This window comes from Sus scrofa, chromosome 4 (assembly GCF_000003025.6).
Source record: "Sus scrofa isolate TJ Tabasco breed Duroc chromosome 4, Sscrofa11.1, whole genome shotgun sequence".
Taxonomy (NCBI): domain Eukaryota; kingdom Metazoa; phylum Chordata; class Mammalia; order Artiodactyla; family Suidae; genus Sus; species Sus scrofa.
In genome coordinates, this window is record NC_010446.5 from 102,701,958 (window position 1) to 102,724,195 (window position 22,238).

The 22,238-nt window shown below is 37.8% G+C and overlaps 1 protein-coding gene across 1 annotated transcript in view; it reads left to right on the forward strand.

Annotated features, from left to right (window-relative positions):
- Positions 1-22,238, forward strand: part of SPAG17 (sperm associated antigen 17) — a 229,749-nt gene that overhangs the window by 105,493 nt on the left and 102,018 nt on the right. Inside the window, 5 exon segments of the mRNA XM_021089972.1 lie at positions 2,553-2,614; positions 3,180-3,216; positions 3,219-3,292; positions 10,706-10,860; positions 20,935-21,113. Coding sequence (XP_020945631.1) covers positions 2,553-2,614; positions 3,180-3,216; positions 3,219-3,292; positions 10,706-10,860; positions 20,935-21,113 — 507 coding nt within the window.

The window sequence follows — 22,238 nt, forward strand, 5'->3', positions numbered from 1 at the left end:
AGAAACCGTTCATGTATTTCCTGCACAACCATCTTACCATCAAATACATATAAAAGTCTGTTCCAGGACATGAAGGGCTGAATATTTGTGCTTTTCTCTCAACCAAACGCTAGATTTCCATCTGAGACTGTTTTTGAACTTGACAGGGCCTATTGGATATTTATGAAAAACCTGAGAGTTGATAACCGTGAGGCTGGAGGTTTAGATGTGCCCTTTATGCTTGTTGGGTGTTTTTTTAATAAAGTAACTGCTTTGCAGAGGGATCTTGTTATCTCTAAAGTAAAACAGATTAGGAAAGCTGTTTTTCAAAGGGATGAGAATGCGTCCATTTCCAGATGTGTCAAAAACTACTGAATCACACTGTCAAAGGATTATGCGGTTGAAGGAAGAGATCAGAAAAAAAAAAGAAAAAATGACTTTCACTCTACTGTTAAATAAAGAGTTCAGATTAGCCTTAGAATGTTCTTTCCTTTGACAAAATAACCGATGCACAATTTTTTAGAGCCTGTTTTCTAAGCTGGAGACCTTTTTCTTATGCTGGATCTGTAGACACAGGAGGGAATATCAAATCTCCAGGAAATCTGGCAGCCCACAGAATAGAATAATTTTTATTCCACAGGTTTCATATCAATTGCTTCAAGGACACAGGGGACATCACGGTCTATTTAGAGTTATCGTTGGCCAGAGTTTTCCCTGGAGTGGCGGTATTTATATAAATACGAAACTGAATTGACTTTGTAGTTTTCTTCTAAATCAAAATAGAACATTCATGCTGTCACCTTCATCACCCCAAGACAAGATGGAACCAGTAGCAAAAATATAAGTAACGGTGCTTCTATAAGAAAGGAAAACATTGGCCTTTCCTACTTAGATATAATTAACTACTCCCTCTAGAAGCCCTGATACAGTTTCCTTTGCAACAGAATGAAAACTTAAATCTAATGCTTACCCCCTAAATAAGCTTTTATTGTAGGATTTCTTCCACATTTCTGCTCTCTCTATGTGGTTCTATATTTATTTGCAGTTTCAATATATGGGTATATTTCTTTCATTCAATAAAAAAAAATATATTTACTGAGTTCCTACCATGTGTTTGATGCCCAGAGTATGGTTAGGAAAAATAGGATAAAGTTCTCATTCTCCAGGAATTCACAGTTGAGATGGTGAGACAGACACGAACAAATATTATTAGACACCGATAAATGCTAGGACCTAAGGCGGGGTAAGAGGCAGAAGGCTCTTGAGAAGGTGACATTTGAACAGCAATATGAATGAAGTAAGAGTTTGACACAGTTGACTATCTAAAAGCAAAGCATGCCAGACAGAGAGAAAACCAAGTTCAAAAACTTCAAGACACAACCAGCAAACCAGTGAGTCTGGAATGGAATGAGCAAGGGAGAGTGGGAAGGAGATGTATTTGGGGAGTTAGGCTGGAGCTATTTCATTTATGACCTTGTAGGGATTAATTTGCTGTTATTCTAAGGGTGATAAAAAGTCAGGCTGGCTGTTACTTAGCAGCATGACAGATGTGTTACAGGAGTATAATACGTACATTCTATTACTTTGGTCAAATGTGGATCTGCTCTATACTTTATCCATTTCTTTATTAGAGATTCACGTCACAAGAGCATATTACAAATTCTGAGACATTCTCAGTAAAGCTGTCTATGTATCCATGTTAAATTTCTATCTCATGGGACGCTTCTTTTCTATGTAACCTTTGTTAACTTTAGGAACTACTAAAGCACAGTGATTCAGAAGTCACAACACGAGTCTGTCTCCTCTCTGTCCCTTTGTACGGCTGTTGGCTCAGTCAAGGAAGATGTTGCAATCCCAATTATCATAGAAGCATACACTTTGGTCACAAAGAGAGCTAGTGTGCACGACTCATTCTGGTCCATGGTATGGTCCCATGGGGTCCAGTTACCAATTCATTTCATTCATTTAACCAGCTTTTAAAAACTTCGTCTATAAATCTGCAGATGCCCCTTAAATGGGTTTTCTGTTAATAAATGATTAACGAATGGAAGAAAAACTTTACAGAAGGGTGAATAGTATTGTTTTTTCTAATGGGAGTCACGTTCACCTGGTAGTTCTCCTTTTCATGTGTCCCCTGCCCCTGTCCCACTCTGTCACCCACAAGACAGGACCCACAGAAGTTTGAAAAGGCTTTGTGACACTTACCAACAAGACACGACACAACTGTGTGTCATGGGCAGTTGACAAAGTTCAATCAGCAAATATTTGCAGCTTGTAAAGTTACGTCTTTGGAAATATGCCGTACAGCCTGAAGGCAGAGTATCTGATATATGATTAAGGAGTATATTATATAGGAAGCTGGGTTCTTTTCAAAGGATTTAGTATAACGTTTCAGGTAGACACTGATTTAGAATTATTGACACAAACACATTTTTGGAGGCATGAAACATGCCTTCCAAGAATTACCTTTTCAGCACAGAAACATAGATCATATGGCAACAGAAAGGCACGGCATTGACCAGCGCAAGAACAAAGCCCAAACACAACTGGATGTTGGTGTCTTTGATTTACAGAGCAGACCACGAACAATGAGATCAAAGATGAAGCGGTCACAAATGCTGATCCTCTTGAAAAGGTAAGAAATTATTGTCCTAAAAGTGTAGATGCAAGTAAGATGATCTGAGAAAACCCTGAACAAAGGAAAGAGAGAGAGAGAGAGAAGCTTAGCAGGAGGATGCCAATGTTAGAGAAGAGGGATTATTCCGACATCCCCGGACCAGCTCCAACTGGAGAGAATGGAGTTAATTTCACTGGCCGCTCAAGCAAAACTTCCAGGCTCCATGCTCCTCTCTAGACAGTGTGGCTTGGCAACCTCACGAACACCTGCTGACCATACAACCATGTAGAACTAATGCTGGCTTGAAGTGAGTTCAGAAAACCTGCCTATAATTGCTAACAGGACTCAGAAGAGTATAACCTAACAATAAAAATATTTAGATTATGTTGCCCATAAAAAAAAGTCAAAGGCATACTCTTTCTGGCAGCAGTTCTCTTAAAATGTTGCCATATGGACTTATATATATGCAGATTCCCCCATTGGATGGAGTGCATGCTGGTTAGTTGATGGAGTCCAAGAGGGCTCCATTTGGACTTAAGCAAATTAAAGCTGAAATTGTATTCCTGTGATTTTTTTTTTTAAGAAACCCAAGAAGATGACTGTAGAAGCAGAATTAGAGGACATAAGAAAACACAGCAACGCAATCTAATGGACTGGAGTTTTACTGAACATTTTAAACCGAAAGTTCTGCTTCAGGTATTAATGGGTTGTGAGGCTCTGGAAGACAGTCGGATAGGTCTGGGGAGGCACAGAGTGATTTAGAATAGTTCACGTCTAGGTTTCTCTCAGATCTAGTTCAGATCAATACTCCATTTATTTCAGCTATAAAATGAGTTTATTTGCAGACCGAACTATGCGTGCCCAAAATAGTTTCAAATATCCTTTCTAAAAGGATGTTTTCAATAAAATCTTTTAAGGAAAAAAGGATATGTGCATGACTGATGCACATATTTTATTAAAAAGAACATTATAATAAAAGGGTAAGACATTTTTGGAGTTCCCGCTGTGGCACAGTGGGTTAAGAATCCAGCTGCAGCAGCTTGGGTTGCTGTGGAGAGGCATGTTTGATCCCTAGCCCCTCACAGTGAGTTAAAAGATCCGGTGTGGCTGCAGCTGCAGCATAGTCACAACTGCAGCTTGGATTCAGTCCCTCACCAGGGAACTTCCATATGCCATGGATGTGGCCATTGAAAAAAAAAAAAAGAGTAAGACATTATTAGCAGCAACTTTATTTTTCCCCATATTGCCTGTCCCTTCTTTTCAGTTTTCATACTTCAGAGTATTTTCTAATGCAATTAACAGGTCAATAGAAATGTTACAATAAATATAACATTTATTGAGCACTTACTGTATGTGAGTCAATGATCAATATGTATTATTAGTTTATTTAATCTTTTCAATAATCCCATGAAATGGAAATTATTTAAATAGTAGGAAACTGAGGCCCCTCATCCAGTACTAACTTTTGTCCAAGGTACATGGCTGGTAAGTGAGAGAAGCAGGATATGACCCCAAGAAATTTGACCCCAGAACGTGTGCTCTTAACCACGACAAAAAATAATAAGTAATACTAAAAGAAGGTATTTGGTGGTTGTTACATTTTATGTAGAAACCTGTATTCTTTTTTTTGTTTTGTTTTATCTTTTTAATTTCAATTTTGCTTTTATCAAAGTTTTACATCCACATCATTTTGAAGCCAAAAAGTTCTTTAAAGAGTCTTATGAAAAATAGCAGTTTCCACCTACATTCCTACACCCCCGGAGTAAAAATCTTCAAGAAAACAGCTTGCCCACCTCCATACGACACACAAACACACACGTGCAAACACACGCAATCCTGCGTTCACACTAGCACATCTCCTTGCCCTTCTCTGCCACTGTTAACTATATCATCTTGTTAGATCAGTATTCAAGATTTACTTTATTTCAGTTTTACAAATGCTATTCCCAATGGAACCACGTAGCATTCTATGATAACATTTCCTTTCCTGACACTACTTTTCCTTTCCCTGGAATTCATTTTCCCATCTTTGTTCTCATGTGTTTAGTTTGCTATGCATCTTTCATTACTCATCCCCAAATGCTCTACCTAAGAGTAAATCTCTTGGTACATTCAAACCTAACGGATGTTCTGTCAGTTTTGTCATCTAAGCCATGCCTTTCCCGTGTGCCCCAGGACCTTCTGCTTGCCCTAGGCCTGCTGCATAGCTTGGGATCTCCTGGGATCTCCCGGCATCATCCCGGCCTCATCCTTTGCCTCTGTGTCCAGTTTGGTACTCTGTCTTCTGAATCCCGTGTCATCTTCTTTCTTGGGTTACTGCCTTTTTGTAGGGGACCGTCTCTCCCAGTTGCTTCCTGGATTAAGATATATAGCAGGTAAAGTTTTGAGGCGTTGGATGCTTGAAAACATGTTAATTCTACCCTTTCCATTTGGCTGCCAGTTTGACTTTATAGAAAATATTCAGTTAAACAGCATTTCCCCTCCATTTGAAGGCTTCCTCAGCAGTCTTCTAACTTTCCAGATTGTCCTCAAGAAAAAACAATGAGATTCTGATTCTCGATCTTGAGTCTGTCTGTTTTTGTTTTTGCTTTTTTCTTTCTCTGTAAGGATTTAAGATTGTCTCTTCATTCCAGTGTTCCGGATTTCCTGTCCATGTGCATTGGTGTATGGCTCTATTCCTGAATGTGGTACTGGGGAGCCCAGTGTAGTCTAGAAACTCCTGTATTTATATTCTGGGAAGTGTTCTACAATCATTATTTTAATAATCATCTCCCTTCTGTTTTCTTTAGTCTTTCTTCCAAATTCTCACTATTCTGGTATTAGACCTCCTGGGCTGAACTTCCAGTTTCCTTATCTTTTCCCTCCTAGTTTCCAGCACTTTTTTTTTATTCTGGAACATGGCTCTGCTTTCATCTAGTTCTTCCTTGGAGTCTTCTATGTCTGTTGTTATATTGTTAATTTCCTGCAGTTCTATTTATAATTACAAATTACCTTTATAGAACATCCTGTTCACATTTCCTGGTTTCGATATCTTCTCTTATCTCTATGAGGATATTAAAGTCCTTTGAAGTCTTAATGTCTTTGCCCTGCATTATCTTTTTTCCTCGAGGTTTTTTTTTTTTTAACATTTTTTTTGGAGGGGTCCTCCATTTTTTCATATCGGAGAGTAATATCTGATGATATTTGCCTCTTTGTTCATATTAATAATGGGACACTAAAAATAAGATGGGAAGTGCTGCGTGAGGTCAGGGTTAGGGGACGTGGTCAATAACTGAACTTTGTTCTTAGGTGATTTGGCTGGGGCTTTCCTTGGGAGTGTTGATGTATTAGTTCTGTACTCTGAGCCATTAGGCATCTCCAAGAAAAAAAACTAATCTCTTGTCTTCAAGAGATAACTTATCAGTCAGGGTTTTGATTGCTGAGTGATGCGGGAAGGAATTTAAGTTTTCTTACCACCTCAGCCTCTAGATCTGCCCTTGTCCAATGTGGTAGCCCTTAGTCACATATAGCTTCTGAGAACTTGAAATGTAGCAAATTAAAATGAGATATGCTGTAAGTATGCCATATACTCTGTAAGTATAGCTATATAAATGTGATATGTTTCATTAACAATTTTTATATTGATTGTATATTGAAGTGATAATATATTTTGACATATTGGGTTAAATAACATATATAGTTAAAATTAATTTTACCTCTTTTAACTTTTAAAGTATGGCTACTATCAAATTTAAAATTACACGCACGGCTAGCATTATTTCCACTAGACAATGCCAGTTTAGACTCTTCTACAGTTGTCTTTTTTTCTGTGATGGATCGCTCCCTCAGCAGTGCCAAAGGTCCCTCTTCTTAGAATCACAAGCTCGCTTTTCTATAGATAATGATCCTCCCTTCTTGTGCTGAGTTGGGAGATGGACAGTCCCCTGGATGCTCAGAACTACTGAGGGCTTCTGGGGACCCTAACAGCTCTTAAAAGACTGTCGTCTTCCTGTTTTCAGTACCACTTTTACTCCACTTTCAGAGGAACCTTGCACTGCCGTTTCCTGAGTCTCTCTGTAGTTCTGCTCACAAAGTTCCCTGTGGTCTCTCTTAAAAATCTTAGGATTTGGCTTTCTCTCTTCTGCTAAGTCAGTTACCACTTACCCTTCGGCTTTCTGGCTTCTAAAATGTTGCTTTTGTCTCCCCTTCTGTGGCCTTCCACTTTGTGATATTAAAACTCAAAAAATTTTACTACTCCTTTAGTGAGGGATGAAGGGGTGGGTACATGTGTTTAATCTTTCCTCTTGAACTGGAAGTTCATTCCAGACTTTTAATTTCAATTTAGTTCTGTCCTCACCACTCCACGAAGCTTCACTTTTCAAGGTCACGCATAATTGTCCTGTCAAACCTAATGAATGCTTATCTTTGTTCATCTTCCTTGACCATTTCAGTCCTAAAGCTGATTGCTTTCCTGTGAAACACTCTTCATTCTTATTTCCAAGGCACCTTACTGGATTCCTCCTTGGTCCTCAATTTGGAATTTTGTTGAATATCTGTCCTCCATTTAATATCTAAATATTGAAGTGTCTCAGGTATCAGTCCTGAATTGTCTTCTCTCTTCTGTAAATGTTCTTTTAATGATTTCATCTACTATGTGTATCTAATCTTGATGACTCATAAAGTTTCTCTTTCTAATTATTTCTATCTTGAGCTCCACCTTAATGTACCTACCTCCAAATTCCACTTGATTTTTCTGATAGGCATCTTAAATTTAGCGTCCCACTGAAAGCTCATAATTTTCCCACCTAAGTATATCTCTTTCCTCATCATCTCAGAAAGCATCACTATCAAGCCAAAAGGCTAAGAATCATTTATTTCGGCTTTTCCCTTGGCCCTCATGTCTGATCCATCATCGAGTTTTGAGGGTACACCTCTGAATCTGGCTCTAAGTTCTTCCTAATCCAACTACCATCCTCTTGATCTACCCTAATATCCTCCTGGTCCAGTCATCAGCCTGCTTCTAGTCTTTCCCCACTCCAATCCATTCTCTCCATATCAGACGTTCCATCAATTTCATCTTCTTAGACACATGTCTCTGAGCTCCAGAATCCTCTAAAAAAATCCTAATCAGATTTTAGGTTAAAAAAAAACAAAACTTTTTTTTTTTTTTGGGGGGGGGCCACACCCACAGCATATGGAAGTTCCCAAGCTAGGGGTCAAATCCAAGCTATAGCTGTGTTTGCAACCTACACCACAGCTCAGCTGGATTCTTTTTTTTTTTTTTTTTTTTTTTTGTCTTTTTGCTATTTCTTGGACCACTCCTGCGGCATATGGAGGTTCCCAGGCTAGGGGTCCAATCGGAGCTGTAGCCACCGGCCTACGCCAGAGCCACAGCAACTCGGTATCCGAGCCGCGTCTGCAACCTACACCACAGCTCACGGCAACGCCGGATCGTTAACCCACTGAGCAAGGGCAGGGACCGAACCCGCAACTTCATGATTCCTAGTCAGATTCGTTAACCACTGCGCCACGACGGGAACTCCTCAGCTGGATTCTTAACCCACAGAGGGAGGCCAGGGATCGAACCTGCATCCTCATGGATACTAGTCAGGTTCATTACTGCTGAGCCCCAATGGCAACTCCTAGAAAAAGAAATCTTACCTATCTTGTTCATTGTGCTTTTCTTGAACCTACACAGTGCCTGGCACATAGTATGGTTTTTTTTTAATTTAAATGATAAATGAACTAGCTAATGAGACCAACAATATTAATATAGACTAAAGGTAAAAGTTGGGTTTTTAAAAAGGAGAAGAAATGAATTATATGAAAGCTTATTAAAGATTGAAAGCAACTACAGCTCTGAGAAACTTAGTGCTGCATGATCAAGGAGCCACAGTAAATGTGAAATACAAAGATTGCAGAGCTCTCTAATAGAAGGATATGCACACATTCATCAGAAATAAACATATTTGTTTTTTGGATTTAACGTCTGAAAGGAATTTGCCTTTCAAAAAAGTAAAGTAATGGATAATGCCCTACATAGCAAAAAATTTTAAACGCACAAATATTTACCACATGTGTGTTTCTTGTATAGGCTCTCCGGGAACAGATGTAAAATTTTAAATGCTACTTCGTAAAGCCACTCATACAGGGGACAAGATTGGGGAAGTAAATGCATTATTTCAGTTATACTACCAGTGTAAAATTGAAAGCAAAAATAAAACAGCTCTTTCCTGACATAATATGCAATTCGATACCTTCATATCATCTGAACAGTAGAGAACAGAAAGCTGCCAGTGCCAGATTGATATGGACAATGAAAACAGCAACAAAAACCCACAGCTGTCTAACTTCTTTCCCTAAGGACATATTTCCTTATGTTAACTGGCATAAGGGAAAGGCAGTAGGACAGCCAGCTGCCTGCCACGCCCCTCTGTTTGTGGCTGCCGTTGCAGGGCAGAAGATAGAATGTTTTGGAAAAGGCCAGGGATAAAAGTCATGTAGAATCAGTATATATCAAGAATACTCATGTCACGCCTCTTAATGCAGCGCGTGGAGAGGAGAGCCTCGTGTGAAGTGTCACATGTGACATGTGGGGCCATCCAAGTATGAGCCCTGCCGCTGGAACTTAGGGACACCGTATTCTTGGACAAGTCTCTAATCCTCTCTTGGCCACAACCAATGCTGAAAAACACAGATTTTTAATATTCGGAAATGGGAAAAATAACCATACGTATTTATCTGGGGGTTTTATGGTGATAGAACGAGATGCTCTATGTGAAGGCATGGAAAATGTAAATTGGTAAACAAATAATCCCCAGACTTAGTTATTATCACCAAGCCTTCCTGAAAAACACGTGTGCAAAGGCCTCTGTGCCTGGAGCCTAGGGTTTGTTTTTCTGTAAGGATTACTGAAATGCTCCTGGAAATACCTGTGTGCTCTCACCTGGACTAACATCATGGAGATAAGGGGAGAAAAAGAGGAGAAATGCCGGAGGCCAGCTCCGGCGGCCAGGGAGTGTACACTTTTGCCCGATAGGAGAGGGATGCGGCGTCAGCGAATGTACAGTCACGGAGACAGCCTCTTTGTCCCTTCCTTCAGGGTGCTGGACTGCTCAAACTTTATTGGCAACAGTGGTTGATTATATAGACAGTTTTTCACTACAGATTACATCACAGTGTTAAAAGCACATTGGTTAACTATTACATGGTATAGCAGCTATGCATCCTGTTTTAAGATCGCTATCTTAACTAAACTTAGTGAGTACTTTGAAGAGGCCATAAAACACAAGAATTTAGCATTTGCAAACTTTGTTTGTAGACTGGTGCTTATCTTCAAAGCGTTATGGCAGGGAGACAGTGTAAGTAAATATAAACCAACTTAATTAAACTAGCTATCACTAAAAAGCTTTTCAAATCAAAGACAAAACTCACAGCTAGGTTTTTTGGATAAGATATGGCTAACTTCTATGGACCTCATTAAAATCCTAACTCTAAAGTTTACTATATAACTAGTTAATAGATAAACACTATGTTTTAACTAAGTTGGATTTAAATAGGGGAAAGTCCTTCAGAATGAAATTCTTATTATATTATTGTTGTAACTTTGTTAAATCACAAATCACCACAGGAAAATAAGAATGGAAAATAAGAATAAGAAGTAAATAATCAGGAAAGACTGAGGAAACCTGAATAGCAAATAAAACAGCAGGAAAGACTAGGTCACCCAAGAAACAATCCATGTTTTCCAGTGCAAACATGGAAATTGCTTTCTCAGGAAAGCCCCAATTCTTCCCCATCAACATCAAAATGAGAGCTGTGTAACCTGAGGCCTGCCCTCAGCTTGTACCGCGCAGGCAGGCTTTTATCCTGATGAGAGGCCCACCTTCAGCATGCACCGTTCAGGTGAGCCTATTTCCTGACCAGAAGCCCACCTTCGGCTTGTACCATTCAGGTGAGCGCCCTATCTTGGTTAGGAACCTGCCTTCAGGTTTTTCTGCCATCAGGCAAGGTCCTTGTTTTGAGTCCCTGCATCTTCTCAGCTCCCCGCAGAGAAAGGAGACATGTCCAGCAGGAGACCCTTCTCTGGGTGAAAATAAGACACAACAACGGGGTTATTTTGATTTTCAGGTTCTTCAAGAAGCCAGTGAGCAGTACAGGTGTATTGATTCCTATCACCACACCCAAGACAACTCTTTACTGTTAGTCTTTCATAATCCAATGAATTTACACCGTCTGCACTGTGAACGCTGGAACGTCGCTCTTCACTCCAATGTTGGATTCAGGTAAACAACTGAGGTATCTTAGTTTCCTTAGCTTGGTAGGTAGTTTTTCGTTCCTTGGCCTAAGCTGGGTGGTTCAACTTGATAAAGACATTTGGGTGGTACTACAGATTCAATTCAGGTCACCAACTTGGTGGCATTCTACTTGACATTCAACTTGAATGTCTTCTGTGTGCCAGGCACTGGGATAGGTGTTGAATCTATCCCACTGGAGGGATCATTTAAGATATCATTTAATGATGCCTTTAAGACAGATATCATTCCTGGTCCCACTGAGTCTAGTAGGAATATTATCAAATTACATTTGATTCATTCAGAATCCAGTAAAACAGCCTCTGAAAGATTTAAAGTCAGAACTACAAAACATGACATTCTGGTCTGGAGTAACTCCGCTTGATCTAGGGAAGACTCAAAAATAGGACAGCCAAGGAACATATGTAGTCAGCAACTGAGGTTTCTAGGAAGCAGTCATTTCTTTTGTCTCCCTAGCTCCTTAGTTATTTTTTTTTCCTATCTTAAATTTTTCTCTCTCCTCATTGATAATGAGGACAATTTCATTCCTTTTCAATACTGGTTACTGTATACTCAGTATTTGTTATTTGTATACCATTGTTTTAGTCCTAAGGGATACGGAAAGATAGGATGGACTTGGACTTACAGAATAATTCAGGAAAGAGGTTGTGTGCATGCATAGACACATACACTGGAATGCACACATTTTAAAGTCATAAAATGAATTTTTTTTAAATGAAGGTGCATGATAAGTGTACCAAGCTAATATCTTAAACTATGGGGGCAGGGGGTTTGTTTGTTTTTCTTTTCTTTTCTTTATTTTTTTGTTTTTTAGGGCTGCACCCCTGGCATATGGACGTTCCCAGGCAAGGCAGCTGTTGAATTGGATCTACAGCTGCCAGTCACAGCCACAGCCACACCAGATCCGAGCCGCTTCTGTGACCTACACTGCAGCTCACAGCAACACCAGATCCTTAACACACTGTGTGAGGCCAGGGATTGAACCTGCATCCTTATAGATATCTGTCAGGTTCGTTTCTACAGCACCACAGTGGGAACTCCTGAACTGTGTTTTTCTTGTTTTGTTTTTCATTGCCAATAATTATGCTGTTCATTTCTTTGCTGACTAGAACACAGTCTTGTCTTAATCTCTGTTTTGAATATTCATCTATCTATGAAGTATGTTTTTGTGTTTTGCTGTAGGGTTTATGTAAATATTCCTTGTTAGGTTAGAAATCTTTCTCCTATTACTAGTTTGTTCCGAGTTCTTAACCATAAATGACAATTAAATCACATCAAATGATCTTTCTGCATCAGTTTAGGTGTTTTTTTTTTTTCCTTTAATCTATTAAGGTGCTTAATTTTATTAATAGATATTCTAGTGTTCAACCTTACATTCCCATGAAAATCCAATTTGTTCGTTATGTTTTCTCTTTTATAAATTGCTGCATTTGGTTTGCTAATACATTGTTTAAAATATATGCATCTGTATTCATGGATGAGATTCAGCTATAATTTTCCCTTCTTTAAATGTTCTTGTCTGGCTTTGGTATTGAGATTTTATTAGCCTCATAAATTAGTGGAGGGATGTCTCCATTTTGACTTCTATATTTTGATTTTCTGAAAGAGTTTGTGCAAGACTAAGGTATTATGTTCCTTTGGCATTTGGTGAAACTTGCAGATGAAAACATCTGGACCTGGAAAGATGTTTACTTACAGACTCAGCTGTTCTCATGGTTATTAGACTCTTTGGGTTTTTATTTATTTTTTAATTGGGTTTGATAATTTCAATTTCTCTAGGAATTTGACCATTTCACCTGTTCTCAAAGTTACTGGCAGACAGTTAATTACAGCATGCTCTTGTCTCATTGTGTACATCTGTCTGCATTCCTTTTAATTCCTCATGTTCTTAATCTGTAATTTCTCTATATTTTTCTGGACCAGTCTTGCCAAAGATTTACTGATTTTGTTAAGTTCTTTAAAAAATCATCTATTGTTTTTGATCCCTTCTGTTTGTTTTTTTAATTATACTCTCATCTTTATTATCATCTTTTTATATCTTCTCTTTTAATGTCTTTGGATTGCTCTGATGTTCTTTATCTAACTTCTTAAATTAGAAACTTATCTCCAGCTTTTGAGTTGTTGTTTCTTGCTTCATAAGCATTTAAGGCAAAATCTCTTTCTAAATACTACCTAAGCAGCACCACAAAATACCTGATTGATTGAATTTTTATTATCTTTCATTTCTAATTTCCATCATACTTTCTTTTCTTTCCTTTTTTTCTATTTTACTGCCACACCCACAGCACATGAAAGTTCCTGGACCAAGGATCGAACTGACAACACCACAGAGGCAAGCCAAGCCAGTTCATTAACCCTCCACACTATGGTGGGAACTCCTCCAACATACTTTCTTTTCTTTTTTTGCTTATGGTTACCAAAGGGGAAAATATCATCGGAAGGATAAATTAGAGGAGGTTGGAATTAGCATATACACACTACTGTATATAAAACAGATAACTAACAGGGACCTACTGTATAGCACAGGGAACTCTACTCTGTATTTTGTAATAACCTAAAGGGGAAAGAATCTGAAAAAAAAAAGATATATATGTATGTATAACTGAATCATTTTGTGATTCCACATTTCTAACAAGCTCCGGAGTTGCTGCTGGTGCAAAGACAGCAGAATGAGAAGCAAGTTCTAAGAGCCCATTTCTTAAATTTTTATTTACATTGACTGAGATGGAGCAGGATTTATTTTATTTTATTTATTTTATTTTTATTTTTATTTTATTGACAGCCCTGGCAGCATATGGAAATTACTGAGCCAGAGATTAAATCTGAGCTGCAGCTGCGACCCGGAGCCTTAACCCACTGTGCTGGGCTGGGGATTGAATCTAAGTCTCAGAAGTGGCTGGAGCCACTGCTGAGACAAAGCCGGATTCTCAACCCACTATGCCACATGGAAGACTCCAAGAAGCATGCTTTTTAAAAAAAATTTTTTTAATTTTATCTTTTAATGAATTTTATTACATTTATAGTTGTACAACAATCATCACAACCAAATTTTATAGCATTTCCATCCCCTCAGTGCATCCCCCCACATCCATGTTGCTGCAAATGCTGTTATTTCTTTCCTTTTAATAGCTGAGTAATATTCCCTGGTGTATATGTACCACGTCTTCTATATCCACTCCTCTGTGGACATTTAGGTTGTTTCCATGTCTTGGCTACTGTATACTGTGCTGCAGTGAACATGGGAGTACATGTGTCTTTTCGAGTCATGGTTTTCTCTGGATAGATGCCCAGGAGTGCAATTGCTGGATCCAATGGTAATTCTATGTTTAGTTTTCTGAGGAGTCTCCATATTGTTTTCCACAGTGGTTGCATCAATTTACATTCCCACCAACCGTGTAATAGGGTTCCCTTTTCTCCACACCCTCTCCGGCACTTAATGTTCGTCAACTTTTTGATGATGGCCATTCTGGCCTGTGTAAGGTAGTACCTCACTGTGGTTTTGATTTGCATTTCTCTAATAATTAGTGATGTTGAACATCTTTTCGTGCGTTTTTTTGGCCATCCGTATGTCTTCTTTGGAGAATTGTCTGTTTTAGATCTTCCGCCCATTTTTTTGATGGGGTTGTTTGTTTTTTTGCTATTGAGCTGCAGAAGATGTTTATCAATTTTAGAGGTTAATCCCTTGTCAGTTGCTTCATTTGCAAATATTTTCTCCCATTCTATGGGTTGTCTTTTTATTTTGTTTAGGGTTTCCTTTGCTGTGCAGAAACTTTTAAGTTTAAGTCAGTCCCATTTGTTTATTTTTGTCTTTATTGTCATTACTCTAAGAGGTGGATCTGAGATGTTGCTGTGGTTTGTGTCAGAGAGTGTTCGGCCTATGTTATCATACTTTCTTATTTGACCTGTAGATTGTATAGAAATGTGAGTTTTAATTTTAAACATTTGGCTGTGAGTTAAATTTTTGTTAAAGTTTATAATTTCAGGTTATAGCGGTCAGATAACATATTCTATAGAATACCAATGCTATGAAATTTGTTGATCTGCTTTATTATTGCTTAATATGTCATCAGTTTTTACAAGTACTCCAGGTTTGCATGACAATAAAGTATATTCTCCAGTTTTTCATTACAGGGTTATATTTTTAAAATTTTCCATTCTTTCTGATTTTTAAAAACTTGGTCAATTAATGAGAAAAATGATTTTTGAAAACACTCACTATGTGATGTTAATTTGTCAATATCTTCCTATAAATTTATCAATTTTTGATTTCATCCATGTTGAGGTTATGTTACAAAGCAAAATAAGAATAGAATTGTTATCTTCCTTATCAAGACTTTATCATCATGTAATCTCTCTTTATCTCTAGGATTGCTCTTTCAGTCTTGCTCTTTTCAAGTTTTTTTTTTTTTTGGTCTGATATTGATGTATCTACACAGATTTTATCATATGTATCTTGTCTGATGGTGATAAACTTTATAAGCCTCTAACATTTTATGTGGTATATCCTTTTCTGTACATTTACTTCTCATAAACTGTACATAGCTGGATTTTAAAAATTAGCCTGGCAATATTTACCTCTTAGTTGAGAATCTAGTTCATATATTTGAATTAATTTCAACCATTTAATTTTGTGCTTATATTTTCTTCTTTTTTCAATTTCTTTATTTCTCTTTTATTTTGTTTGAATTAATTTCATTTTCTTACTACTACCAGAAAGACAGTTATATACTATATCTCTTAATTTATTCTTTAGATATTATGATATACACTTTCAAATTAAAAGTCTAAAGTCAGTGCCTTTACCTTCCTACCAAATAATTAAGCACAAGAATGTTTAAATTACTTATATCTTCATTCCACATATTGTTATTATAATCTAAGACTTTAGTTCTATCCTGGTGTTTTTATCCCACAAGTTAGTATCATTAATATTTGTTTCGATATCTAGCATTTGTGTAAATTAACATTGCCATTCTTCCTAAAGTAAGGGCTTTAAAAGTTGCTGTAATGAAGATCTTGGGTAATAATATCAATTTTGTTTATTGAAAATGTCTGCATTTTAACCTTGTTCATGAAAGATAACTTTGCTCAGGATGTGGTTCTAGATGGACAGGGAAATTTTTAGCACATCGAAGAATATTATCCCATTGTCTTCTGAATGCCTTTGAAGCTATTAAGATGTAGACATCATTCATAATGAGAAAGTTACAAGAATGCTCTATAAAAGTAGAAACAAAACAGAGATAACCACTATCACCAATTCTAAGCAAAATTCAATGAAGATCTAAATCAGCAAAATAGATAGATGAAAGTACCTTAAAGGCTTAAGACTTGAAAGAGAGGAAAATATTATTGACAGTTGAGATTATTATCCCAAACGGTCTATAGAAAAATGTGAATTAATAGGAAAAAATGCCTGGAGATCATATCTTTTAATCGTACTTTTGTGTACCACAAGAAATTGTTAGAAAAGTGAATGTTTTAAAAAGGAAAAGAGGGAGTTCCCTGGTGGTCTAGTGGTTAGGATTTTGATGCTTTCACCACTGTGGCCTGGGTTCAATCCCCAGTCTGAGTATGGAGATCCCACATCAAGCTCCTGCACACCACAGCCAAAAAAACAGTCAACAGAGGAAACAAAATCTATAGAGTCCCCCCAAAAATCCAAACCCTAGGAAAATGTGCCTTTTCCCATTCCTTGCCCAAGTAAAAATATTAGATACACTTTGCCTCAGATATCACAAATTAAGTAATAGAACCCAACATACCAATTTATTACCTAGCTTTTATAACTTAATAAAATAAGTGGCCTACAATTTTTGTCTTTCAGTAACCTATTTTATTTAATTTTTTTTACTTTTTATTTTTTGCCTTTTCTAGAGCCGCTCCCACGGCATATGGAGATTCCCAGGCTAGGGGCCTAATTGGAGCTGTAGCCACCAGTCTATGCTAGAGCCACAGCAATGCCAGATCCAAGCCACATCTGTAACCCACACCACAGCTCACGGCAACACCAGATCCTTAACCCACTGAGCAAGGCCAGGGATCGAACCCGTCACCTCATGGTTCCTAGTCAGATTCGTTAACCACTGCGCCACGACGGGAACTCCTTCAGTAACCTATTTTATAAGACGTGTTCTATAATTTACTTCTCAGCAAAGTTTATAATTAATAGTCTCCCAAATGCATAAAATGTAACACGTTGAGGTGTATCAGAGTTATGCTAAGCTTATGGGTAACATTGGCGATTATGTGAGTATTTTGTGACCTGGTCCTCCAGCATGATTGTGGGTTCCAGTTAACCTGAATTGCATGATAGGTAGGCTTTCATCCAGTTCTGTGTTTACTTAGCTTCAGGGAAGTACACAGGCAGGAAATGTAGCCTGACCAGCATCTTCATCTCATCAGGGGACTCAGCAGCTACCCCAAGGCATAACTTCTTTTGCTTCTGTCCCCACACTGGTGGCGTAGGCCTGCTGAAATGAGCACCAAAGTATATGCAGCTCCCCTTCACCCAGAGAAGCCACAGTCTGTTTCCTATCAAGACCTACCTGCCACTCCCGCTGCCTCTCTACCGTGCAAGCCCCCAGCAATGGGGTTTCACAGCCCATCAGGCAGTCCGAACAGCCATCTTTATCTTAACTCTGTAGTTTCCAAAAAACAAAATAAACAGTGGTGTCAGAAGTTCATTTCCAAGGCCCTGTTGCTAACCCTGTGCTCACACATACAGTAGCTTCCATAATAAAGTACCAGATTTTACAAATAGTAAGACTCCTCACATGGAAAACCATGTAGCGTTAGGGGACTCAGAGCTGGATGGCAGGACCCAATAGGAGCGATGTGAGGGCAAAAGGGTGAAGAGACGATTATCTACAACCTTTGCAGTCCTTCTGAAGTTAATTCTCTATTTAGGTTTTCTATTTTTCCTTCAGTTGCTTTTGATACTTTATATTTTTCTATGGAATCCTTCAGGACTTCTAGATTTTCCAGTCTAGTATAACAAAATTCAACAGAGTATTCTCATGATAGATGACATATGACGTGTGTATGTGCCTATGCATGCATTTATTTGTGAATCTGTTTTTAGAAGTAGTCTTCTTAAAAGATTGTAATTTTGTTAACACGATAAAATGTCTCTCTGTGTTTCCTTTAATGCTTCCACCTTGAACTTGGTCATATTTGATGTTAATGTTTTTGGAAATTCTCCTTTATGGAGGAATGTACTGATTTAACTTCCTCCATCGTTTTACGTGTCGGTCAACTAAGAATGGCATTTCACTATGTTCATAGAGAACCGACTGCAATGATGAAACTAATGAGGACATTATTTTCCTCCTGAAACAAAAAGTCTCTAGTTGGATAGCATCTCAGGGATGGCGCAGCTACTCACAATAGTCATCAAGGACCTAGACCTCTGGCTTCCTCGTCAACCAGCTGCCACCTTTATATTTTTCTGCATCAACTTGATTTTTAGAGACATTTCTTCTAAATATCAGCTTGAATTTTTTTAGCCACTCTAAGACCTCCTGTCTTTTAAAAGATTTTAATAATAATTAACAATATTAAAGAATTTTACATTTTAAACTATTTAATCTATTCACTTCTATTTTATTGATAGTATGTGTAGCCTCATTCGTACCATTTATGTATTTTTATTTTTTACTTTTTGTCTTTTTAGGGCCACACCCACGGCCTATGGAGGTTCCCAGGCTAGGGGTTGAATTGGAGCTGAAGCTGCTGGCCTGCACCACAGCCACAGCAATGCCAGATCTGAGCATCGTGTGCGACCTACACCACAGCTCAGGGCAATGCCAGATCCCTAACACACCGAGCAAGGGTAGGGATGGAACCTGCATCCTCATGGATACTAGTCAGATTCATTTCCACTGAGCCATGACAGGAACTCCCCATTAATTTTATATAAACATATTTTTACTTCTGGACTAATTCCTTCCTTTTGCTAGATTCAGTTTTTTTTTTTTTTTTTTTTTTTTTTTTTTTAGTTCATTCTTAGTTTGTGGGGTTTTTCATTGTTGTTTTGCCTGACCCTTGGCATATAGAGTTGCTGAACCAGGGATTAGATCTGAGCTGCAGTTGTGGCTTAAGCTGCAGCTCCAGCAACACCGAAACCTTAACCCACTTGCTGGGCCAGGGATCAAACTTGTGTCTCAGTGCCCCCAAGATGCCACCAATCCCATTGCGCCATAGCAGGAACTCCTTAGTTTGTGATTTTTTTTTCAGTCATACGTCCTATTTATATTTTCTAGAGGTTACACTTACCCTTTTAAATTATATATTTAAATATTGTTGTATAATACCTAGAGTTAATGAGTATTAATATCATTTCATAGAGGATGTTAAAATCTTGATCATATTTTAACTTTACGACAAATCTACTTCCCATTTAGAAATTGCCTAGAAATTTTATTTCCAATTATAAAGTAATATCCTTTAATCACAAATAAGTAGCATAAATAGCTGTCTACATTTAATTATAAATTTTACTGTTTTCTCCTCAACTCTTGTACTTATATCCCATGTTGTCTTTCTTGGAAATTTTTTTAATGCAGCTGGAGTACATTTGTGAGTAATTCTTTCAGAATTATCTGTGGGTGGCCGACTTCCTGAATTACGGCATGCTGAAATATTCTTTATTTTGTCATCTCATTTGAAATGTAGATATCTGTGTTCCCTCCTCACAGATCAATAGTAAGGGTTTGGGGTTTTCTTGAAACGCAGATTTACTGAAAAGCCCTGAGCATAAGAGAGACATGATCTGATGTAAGGATGAAAGGCTCTCCCTAGCGACTCTGCTGAGCCTGGACTGCAGGGGGTTGAGGGCAGGAACAAGGAGACTTGGGAGCCTGTGTCCTAGTGAGAGGCAGTAGTGGCTTAGACCAGGGCAATAGCAGTAAAGGAAGTGAGAAGTGATCAGATTTTGAATGTATTTTAAATATGTATTGTAAAAAATCATTTGGATTTCCAGACTGATTGGAAGAGGAACATGAGAAATAAGAGTAATCAAAGTTAACTTTAGGGTATTTGACCTGTTTGATTTGACCTGATGACAAGTGTCAACGTGCCATCAGCTAAGATGCCAAAGGACTTTGATGGGCAGTTTGGAATGGAAGATCAGGAGTTCATTTCAAGATCATGTTGAGTCTGAGATGTCTCTGGCCTTACAAATGATGTTGTGTACCTATAATTATCATCTACCGTTTTCAGTTTATTTCTTCTAAAAGGGATGGAGAATTACAGAAAATTGTGAAGTGACTTGGGTATAGAACTCATCTAGCTTTATTTTTTAAAACATACTCCTCACTTTCACACAATTTGACAATAACTAATCTTTACTGTCAACCTTAAATATTTCACCTTCTTTTTCAGCAACAATTTCTTTGGATATTCCTATGTTGTAAGTGTACATAACATTTAGTTAAAAATAATGACAATAATCAGTATAAATAGAATAGATGAATTTGGGAGCAAATACTGCTGAGTCCTGATAACTGGTACATTGCTGATTTGTGTACAAATGCACAAGCAGCTTAGGGTCTAGTATTTAGAACGTGGGTATTCACAAGGCCAATAAGTTTTATAGCAAGACTGAAGTCTTTCAGCTAATCCAGCGAGTCAGTTAGCTGGTGGTCAATTAAGAGAGTTCCTATTGTGCTATAAAATTAGCCTAAAAAGATATCATACCATATTACTTTCTAATTAACAGTATTGAAGTGACCCTTTCTCTAAACTGTCATCAAGTCTTGATATTATCAAACATTTTAATCCCTAGCTTGGGTAGAAATAACTAATTTTTAGCTTTACACGCCTTTAATTATGAAGTCGAACATGTTTTGTATGTTCACTGGATATTCGTATATGACTACTTTGTACAAAATATATCTAGGGTATGCTTGAATCTATTACATTTGTTACATATGCAATTTAGGATCAGTTCCTTTTTGAAAAATTCATTCAGACAATCAGTATCTTAAGTACATATTGACTTTAATATTAACATAATTGTTAGCTACTTTGCTTTTTTTTAAGGAATTATTTGGAACTTGTTGCAAAATCCATTCAAGACTGGATCATAAAAGAAGAAGCTATATATCAGGAATCTAAAATGGCTGATGAAATCACTAGGACCAAGAATGAGCTGGAAATGAAATCTTCTGCTAGTACCAAAATTTCTTCTAGCAAAATTTATTCCATTAAAAAATCTAAAAGTAAGTAACCAGTTGAACTTATACTTGAAATCCAAAGACCTTCTCCTACTTATTTAGTTATTCAAGACAGTGAATATTTCAGGGTTAAAAAGAGGTGTCCACAGAATTTCTGTGACTCTTCATTTTCCCTAAAAAATAGGATGGCTGCATTCCAAATATGATTAGAATATTAGTCTTATCTTGATCCTGCCTCCCGCCAGATCTGAAAGATCTGACCTGTTTAGATCAAATGTGATGTTAGGGAATGCCAGACGTCTTTATTTCAGTGGATTGATGGGTTCGCCTACCTAAGATTTGTTGGCAATATACGGGGTAAATTCTGTGTCACCATGTCTCCATGAGTAATTATAGCTTCCAACGTGAGATTAAAACAAGACCTTCCTAAAAAGAGCAAACTGGGGATTGGATTCTAAAAATAAAAGAAAAACAGATTCTTGGGGGCCTGTGACAGGGACTTGACAGGATGTTGGATCAGTAGATATTTTTGGTTTTGTTGTTGTTGATTTTCATGGCTTTGATGCTGTCAGGAAGGGAGAGGAGGAAGAATACTTGATAAAAAAGTGAAATATTAAGGTAATTCACCTAGAAAATAAGGTATTTCACTGGGTTCGTGCAAAGGGAATGAACTCTGTGTGAATAATATTCATTATTTTTTTTTTGTCTTTTTGGGGCTGCACCCACAGTACATGGAGGCTTCTAGGCTAGGGGTCTGATTGGAGCTATTGCTGCCAGCCTACGCCACAGCCACAGCAACGCCAGATCCAAGCCACGTCTGCAACCTACACCACAGCTCAAGGTAACACCGGATCCTTCACCCACTGAGTGAGGCCAGGGATCAAACCTGCAACCTCATGTTTCCTAGTCGGATTTGTTTCCACTGTGCCATGATGGGAACCCCAATATTCATTATTTTTGATAGTCAAGTTAAGAGTGATTTCCTATAAAGAGGCAAAGCCAATTTCCAAAGTTTTTCAACCTCTATCAATTACCAAAGGGATCTGTGCTTGACTTGATTCTGAAATAAAACTGAGAAAACCAAGTCAACGAGGAAGAATTCACCTTTTGCAAAATGATTACATAATCTGGAGTACCCATTGTGGCTCAGTGGTAACAAACCCAACTTGT